The following is an 8,205-nucleotide window of genomic DNA, read 5'->3' as shown; positions in this document are numbered from 1 at the left end:
GCACACATATATCTCTGTCGATATCTCAGGATATAATAAATAATAGAAAACCCTTAAACAGTTACTTATAAGAGCCTATGAGAAAAAGCATTCAACCCCATTTAGCTCCTCAATGATGGCAGCAGGCTACTCCCACCCTCCCAGGCAGCTGTGTCTAAGCATGTAGACCTTCCTCTTTGTGCTCCACACCTCATGGTCCCAAGATGGCTGCTTCACCTCCCTTTCTGTGTCTGCTTCAGGAATAAAAGAAAGGAGAAACAAGGCTTATGGTTTGAATCAGAAAGGGGGCTTTGGAATATAGTAGACATGGGTTGGAATCCCCAGCTCCAGCACTTGACAGCTGTATGCATGGATGTATTTATTGTTTCTCCTTAAAAATGTTTCCTTTTTATTTAAAGGACATAAAATGCCTTTTAGCTGTGCCTGTAAATACTGAATCTTGCATTGCCTGTGATCCTTAGCAGTAGGGTAAGCCCACATCTGGCACATGTGCTAACCAAAATTACCCTGGATAAGGATATGACTACTCTCAATCTGTTTCTTCTTTCTGTAAAATGGGAAAGTGGCCCCTCTACTGGATAGTTTTAGGGACCCTATAAAACCATGTAGACAACATAAAAAAACAAAACATCCCTGAACACTTTGGGAGGCTAAGCGGGGTGGATCACCTACTAGATCAGGAGTTCGAGACCAGCTTGTCCCACATGATGAAACCCTGTCTCTGCTAAAAATACAAAAACTAGCCAGGTGTGGTGGCAGAAGCCTGTAATCTCAGCTACTTGGGAGGCTGAGGCAGGAGAATCATTTGAACCCGGGAGGTGGAGGTTGCAGTGAGCCAAGATCGTGCCATTGCACTCCAGCTTGGGTAACAAGAGCCAAACTCTGCTCAAAGAAAACCCCAAAAACAAAAAAAATCCCTGGAAATTTACATTTTTAACAAGTAATTACTTTGGAGTACAGCCTTGCGCATGGATTTTTACAAGGACTGTCAACCCATAAAAATATTTTCAAAGCTCAGTTTCGAGAGGCCTCTCTCAAACTGTGTGTTTTAGTGAAAATCCTTTTGAATGCATTGCCTCTGACCATCTCATAGCTTTGGTCAGGTATTTTTTGAAGAATTACACATTGCTTGGCATTTGACCAATACTAAATGCGCCTACTGAAATCACCAGCAATCTAGAAATTAGAATTATTTTATTCCATATTTATGTTTGTAAGTAAAAGATTGTATTACTTTATTTCAAAGCTACCCTTACTTCCTGCATGTCTCCAGTTTATCTGGTGGAGCTGAACTAATCTGAGTATATTATGAACACAAGAAAGTTATTTTTTAAAATGAACCTATTCGTACTAAAAATGTATAACTAGAAGAGTTTTCTACTAAACATATTATCTAGAAGTGTGTGGATCTTTAAAACGTTAAATTAGATGGTGGTTTAAAAAAATCACCTCTTACAGGTACAGCAAATACAAAATACAAAAAAACAAACAAATATACAAACATATCTTTGTGCTATAATTTATTATTATTTCTGGGGTTGTGGGATTTCCACTGCTTTTTTCTTATCTCTCTCTCTCTGTGTGTGTGTGTGTGTGTGTGCGTGCGTGCATGCGTGTGTGTGTGTGGTGTTTTCTAGTCTGTAGAGATGCAGAGTAGAATTTTAAATTAAAATATTCAGATAACTAGTTACAATCTAACTTCTCCCAGAGAGTGGAAGGAAATGGAGAAATTGTGTTGTAAATTAAAGACATTACTGCACAAGCCTCAAATTATGTTATTGGAGATTTTAATGTTTTTATCTGGATTCAGATTAAAAGTCATCAGTTTTCCCTCTCATCAACAATTTATTCATTTATCCATTATATTTTTATGGATTGATATGCCCAACACCATACTAATTAATACAATTTACAATATAATCTAACTATAATCTTATTTAAGTTAGAAGGGTTTTGGCAAATGTTCACTCTGGAAAACTGGGGTGTAAGAATATGGGCGATCTCAATTTTATTTCTGTGTATGTAAAAGGAAAGGCTTCATATCTAAAATAACTTTACCTAAATATACAAAATTGTTTGAGAGCAACGAAAGAGAGAAAAATACAACTGTAAAAGGGCCAAGGACAGAGGGATGAGCAAATGAAGGAAAGGCAGAGAGGGTGAAAAGAGCTGGGGGAGAAAATTCTGTGGAGGGGGTTAGGAAAGGGGTGGAGCCGGCACTCTTGCCTTAAAAGCTGAGTGATAGCCCAAGGGATATATAAAAGACTGGTTAAGCCAGGTAGGGAAAGCAGCCAAAAGCCGGGGACAGGCACACAGGTCCAGGTCTGTAGGCCACAGCAGCTGCAGACCCGAGAGGCAGCAACGCCCAGACCTCCAGGAGCGTTCAGGGCCAGGATGTCTCGCCTGTTCTTGTTCCACCTGCTAGGAGTCTGTTTACTCCTGAACCAAATTTTCAGAGCAGTCGCGACAAACGGGAAGGACGACGTTATTAAAGTATGCGGCCGAGAGTTAGTTCGCGCGCAGATCGACGCTTGCGGCATGAGCACCGTGGACAAAAGTACTCTGAGCCGGGAAGATGCTTCTCCGCAACCCGAACTAGTGACAGGTGAGAGCTCCCGACCCTCCCGGCCTTCCCGCACTTCCCATTGGTTACTCTCCGGCGGCTGCCCAATCGGAACGGCGGCTCGCACGCCCGGCTCGAGATCTCATTGGCTGCCAGCGCTCAGCTCCTACTCCGCCGCGGCCGGTTCCTAAAGTTTGGCTTTTCTTTTGCCAGGTGATTTTATTCAAACAGTCTCTCTGGGAATCTCACCAGAAGGAGGGAAAGCACTGAGAATAGGAAGCTGCTTCACCTGAGTTCCTTGGTGCCTTTCCCACCAGGCAGCCAGAGCGACAGGGTGGAAAGGAAGGGGAAGCTTCAGAGAAGGTGGCCGGGCGGCCAAACAACGGGCGTGCTGGTGGGGGCACCAGGACAGGGCATCTCGGATTGAGACGAAAGGGGGTAAACACTGAGACGGTGCGCTGATTATCAAGCCTGTTTGAGCACCGTAGGACGGGGCAGCACTCTGAGGTCTCTGTGAGGATCTGGTAATGGGAAGATGGGAAGGGCCTTACACTTAATGACTCTCCTCATCCAAAAGTTGGGCTGTGGTTTATGCCATTGGAAATGTTCCTTAAAACAAAACAAGTTCCAAAGGAAAGAGCCTGGCCTCCCACTTCTTTGATCTGAGTATTGAAGTTCATTTGCGAGAGAGGAGATGGAAAGGCAAGGGGAAAGGGGGAAAGGGAAAGGAAAGGGGAAAGGAAGAAAGGAAAGGAAAGGGCTTGAATGCCTACAAGAGAAACTTAAGAGGACCAGAGATAAGGGAAGCAGGCCTTCAGACCATCATAGCTGAAGACCCTATTGATGCTTGCAAGCATTTGGAAGCTGCAGTGGGTTTGCCTTAAAAGCAAGATCTTAGAGTTGAGTACAGCTCATTCTAGAATGGCTTTTAAAATATTTTTGTGTTTATAAAGTAGCAGTGAAAACTCATGGAGGTAAACGCTAGCCTGGAAAGTGTAATGGATCATATTAAATTCGGAGAAGGTAACCTCAATTTGCAACAATAACGTGTTTTATATTAATATGACATATGTGGTTATATTAATAAACCACAACTAAATTTTATAGGCTATATACATATGCTGTATATAAATGACTCGAATGTAAATATATTGACTTTTACGAGATTTAAAGTATAGTTCTAAAGTTATTTACTTTTCTACATTGTTTGTTAGAGTTCGATTTAATGGCAATTTTTACATTACTTTTGTATAACATTAGTACAAAAGTACCACAAAGTCTAGGAATTTACTGATTCAAAGTAGAGAAGACCAGATTGCATTGCATTTGCTTTATTATTCCATGTTTTCTGACTATAAAAGTAGTAACGCTCGTATTAAAGACAAAAATGTACATTAATGAAGGGAGAAAAATGAGAAACACACATAGATATTAAAGACTTTGAAAAATATATGTGAATTTTATGAGAAAATGAAATTATATTAAACAAGTGGAAAGAAATGTTAACATTTGGATAGGTATATCTTTTGAATTTTCACTCACCATTATACTTTGAGCAGTTTCTCACATTGTTATCCTAAAACATAATTTAAAATTCCTGTGTAGTACTTTTGTCATAAATCTCCCACATATACTTAAACATTCTTTGGGGGATATGTAGTTTATTTCTAAATTGTTGCCGAAAATAGTTCACTGAGCAAATTTATATATAGATATTTGGCTATATTTTTATTCCTTACAAGAGACATGAGATTTTAAAGTATCATTAAAGAATTTTCTTTATTGCTATGCAGTATAATTAAACTGAAAGTAATCTAAGAAAATACTGTCTGCAGGTGGGAGTAAGATAAATGTTTACCATTACTAGGTAGGAAGTACATGTGATTTGTGATTCCTATGAGTTTTCAGACTTCTACCGTTAGGTAATTGCTATTTGCTTTCACATTATTACACTGTTAGCTTATCATTTTATCCTACAATGTGTGCCAAAGTAATAGTCACCGCATCCCTTTTAAAAATAAGATACACTTTAAACCATAAGAGGCCTATTTTAATGAGATTTGTATCCATAATACAGTGAATTAAGGGTATTTATATGAATTCAGACAGAATATTTTCTCTGAGCCTAGGTTCTATAGCTAAAAGTGTTATGGATTATGAAATATTTCAAAACAGCTTTAAAATATAATTTTAATAAAAGAGTACAAAACACACAGCCTATGAATAAACTTAATACAAGCTATAACAGTTTTGGTTGATTCATTTAACTGGCTTTAAGTATATAGAAAATTACCATCAGCTTTTCTCAGCATTTAGTAAGGCCCAACTACAGAAAATTTAGGTTGGAGCAAAGAGAGGTTTTTATGAGGAAATTAAATTGAATTAAACTTAGGATGTCTTACTGACAGAAAATGCCAAAACCTCTTATTTAACCAAAAATGATATAAATTATCATCTGTCATTTCCAGTTCAGAATGTGAATGAGGGAGAGTGTTAGGAAGAAAGATAAAATTTTTTTTTTTTAATTCTTCTGTCAAACTCCAACTGTTGAAGTTTGTTGTGGGCTAAAAGGAGAATAACTGAGCCTCTTGCTACAAAACTCAAGAAATGCTCTTCCTCAGAACTAGTGCTTTCTAGGTGAAGGGACATGGTTTTCTCTATCAGCAGGCATCAGTGGTTAACCAGGTGTCTGCCTCCCACACTTAGATTTACTCCTCTCATCTCTTTCTTTTCATTATTTCAAGAGTAATGCCTTGTTAATGGACAGTTTTGCTGTCCAGGAAGAAGAGCAGCAAGACTTGATCTGGGTTTAGACTATAATTTAAACACCATCAGTGTTTCTAATTTCTTTGTGAAATAAAACTCTCAAAATTGTGTAATTAGGATAGTTAAGGTTAGGAGAGGGTTTAGCTCACTGTAAGTTTTTTGAGCACAAGAAACGTTTAAAAAAATTTATATTTCCTAACTAGCAGTGCTAGAGACATGGAAACAGTTCATGAACGTTCAGCTGAGCTGGATTGGTACAAAGATGGAGGAAGATGTCAGCTGGGTGTTCAGCAGATTCCCAGCCTTCACATTTGGCCAGCCTGGGTTGCTTGTAAGAACAGGCACCCTTTCTAGGGAATACACAAATCTTACTTAGTGCATGATCCGCAGCCTTGGAACAAACATCAAACAAAATATTAATCAGTGCACTTACACCACAGCAGATATGAATCTCTTCTTAAATCAGTGATTTTTGGTTAGTGTTCTTTTAACCCACTTCTCTCTTTAATATAAAATTCTATTGATTTGGAGTAAATACTCTGGGGAAGACAAATTGTTAGAGACAGTTGAGGAATATCAGACTTCTTTCTCCTGCTAATTAGATCAGAGGTGTTGGAAATTCTGCCTCTTTATCCTCCAGGAGTAACTTGCCACCATGAAACACTCAATAGTTTAAAACAATATCTTTTTCAAGCGTTACTATTATAACTCATAATATCATAAATCATAGCTTAGCAATGGAAGAAAATGACTTAAGTAAGAAGAATCCAAGAAAATGACCACTAACTGTGGTCAAACTGAGTGTTTTCAATGACTTACATGACTTCAGAGAGATGACAGATGAATGTCACAGTCAAAAATACTGTGATAAAAGCATTGAGGGGATCATGAAGAGAGGTGAGAGAGGACCAATGGGGTAAAGCAGAGCCTTGGTAAAATTATGGTACTTGAAGGTGTTTAACTGTAAGAAAGCTGTTTCTATATTAGGATGCTTGCTTATTTTGTTTCAATGTTTATATTGAGGCAATGCTTTCTTTTTTCTATGTAATCATTCATAATTTTCCTGAATGCTCTTTGACATGAATATGATCTCACGTACATTTTTTTTAATTTAACAGAAATTGTGCCATCCTTCAACAGCAAAGATACAGAAACCATAAATATGATGTCGGAATTAATTGCTAATTTGCCACAGGAGCTGAAGGCAGCCCCATCTGGGAGGCAGTCATTGTTACCAGAGCTACAACAGCATGTACCCATACTAAAGGATTCAGATCTTAGCTCTGAAGAATTTAAGGAAATTATTCGCAATAGACAAAGTGAAGCCGCAGACAGCAGTCCTTCAGAACTAAAATACTTAGGCTTGCATGCTCATTCTCGAAGAAAGAGACAATTCTCCCTGGCACTGTATAACCAGTGTTGCCTAATTGGTTGTACCAAAAGAGCTCTTGCTGAATTTTGCTGAGATGAAGCTAATTGTGCACATCTCATCTAATAGTCGCACATATTCCTGATGACATTTTCACTGATGCTTCTGTCAGGTCCCATTAATTATTAAAATTTAAGAAATCTTTATTAATGTTTAGATTTTTCATTTGATGTGTAAGAAAAGACTTCATATGATTGTACTTTCTATAAATGACACTTTTTGTGCTGAAGTCTTTTTGTCTTTTTATTAACAGAATAATCATGTTGTGTTATTCTTTTAATGCTACTAACTTAAAATTACAATAAAACCTTTACCAGTTTAACCATACATAATAACAGCTTAGTACCTAACACCAGTTACATGAAATAGACCAAAATGTTTTTATTGATATTAACTCTTAGATTGGATATACATAAAGCCATAATACTTGAACTTTCCTAATAGATTTTGAGATGTTTTTGTGTCATATTGAAATACTCATTGCAAACAATCAGACTGGACACTAAACCAAATTTAATTTAGTTGACGTCATATAAATTGAAGTACTTTTTTCTTTTTAAAAAATTTTTTTTCTAGTATAGTCCAAAGGAAACTCAAGTACTTTTCAAGCTAGGGTTCTGTTCTCAGTTCTAGTGTCTAAGAAACTTAAAAGTAAATTATTTTTAAGGAGAAAAATGAATAGACATAAGGTAGAAGAGAACAAACAAATCCATATAATATGTTACAGAAGAAATAGTATAGGGAACATACTTTACGTTCACTTCTTTAGAATTTACAAACTATTTCTGTAAGCAAAATTACTGAAATGATATGAACACTTGTTAGAAAAGTAAATCAACATAGTTATTAACTTAGGATTTTACTGGTTTCGTCTGTTATATATGCGTGCATTTTACCCAGCATTTATAGAAGAAATACAGTTGAATGACAAGTTAATCTCCTCCATCAAATGTCTGTAAACAAATTTAAGAGACAAAGACAGTAATTCCTGTATTTCAAATTCCCATATACAACTAATAATAACCAAGTCTCTAGGATTTATTAATTCCTAACCAAGGGCACCTTGCAAAGCTTCATAAATGACTGCAAAACCTCACAGATCATAGCCACGTTGGATGAAACAAGGAAGAGTGCTGTCTGATATGGAGATTTCAACCTAGAAGAATGAGGGTAATGTCCAGCAAACTTACAGCTCTAATAGGACAGAGAGGCAACTCCAGACTCAGGAGGCTGTTACCCAGATTCTGTTCCAGCCCATGTTTCACATCTGCTCCTTCACAAAATCTATGGAGGCAGTCACTGAATTAGAATCCATATTGACCAGCTCTGGTGGTATGTCCACTTTTTGAGTGATTCAAAGATAATTTGTGGTTAACTGTCTACTAAGAATATGCAAATAATTACTTCAATCTTTAAAATTGATATTTCAAGACCTGCTAAAGTCTAC

The 8,205-nt window shown here is 37.2% G+C and overlaps 1 protein-coding gene across 5 annotated transcripts; it reads left to right on the top strand.

Annotated features, from left to right (window-relative positions):
* Positions 1-2,283: 2,283 nt before the first annotated feature.
* RLN2 (relaxin 2) lies at positions 2,284-7,268 on the top strand. 5 transcript variants are annotated; one of them, XM_035292015.2, is made up of 3 exons: positions 2,700-2,776; positions 3,520-3,586; positions 6,448-7,261. In XM_035292015.2, exons 2-3 carry the CDS (start codon positions 3,532-3,534, stop codon positions 6,792-6,794), a joined length of 402 nt encoding a protein of 133 aa, XP_035147906.1. In that variant the 5' UTR covers positions 2,700-2,776; positions 3,520-3,531; the 3' UTR covers positions 6,795-7,261. The 5 variants fall into 5 exon arrangements, with proteins under 5 accessions (XP_002742955.1, XP_035147906.1, XP_035147927.1 ...); XM_035292025.3 differs by lacking the exon at positions 2,700-2,776 and adding an exon at positions 2,793-2,926; XM_078349435.1 differs by lacking the exon at positions 2,700-2,776 and adding an exon at positions 2,793-3,070.
* Positions 7,269-8,205: the final 937 nt, after the last annotated feature.

Source organism: Callithrix jacchus, chromosome 1 (assembly GCF_049354715.1).
Source record: "Callithrix jacchus isolate 240 chromosome 1, calJac240_pri, whole genome shotgun sequence".
Classification (NCBI taxonomy): Eukaryota; Metazoa; Chordata; class Mammalia; order Primates; family Cebidae; genus Callithrix; species Callithrix jacchus.
The sequence above is the reverse complement of the archived record's forward strand: the minus strand, read 5'-3'. Positions and strand labels throughout refer to the sequence as shown.

Bases quoted from the DNA above. Each gene is read 5' to 3' on its own strand.
- RLN2 (XM_002742909.6), top strand. From the start codon at position 2,395: ATGTCTCGCCTGTTCTTGTTCCACCTGCTAGGAGTCTGTTTACTCCTG. The intron at 2,606-6,447 runs GTGAGAGCTCCC...TTAATTTAACAG, and splicing joins GCAACCCGAACTAGTGACAG to AAATTGTGCCATCCTTCAAC.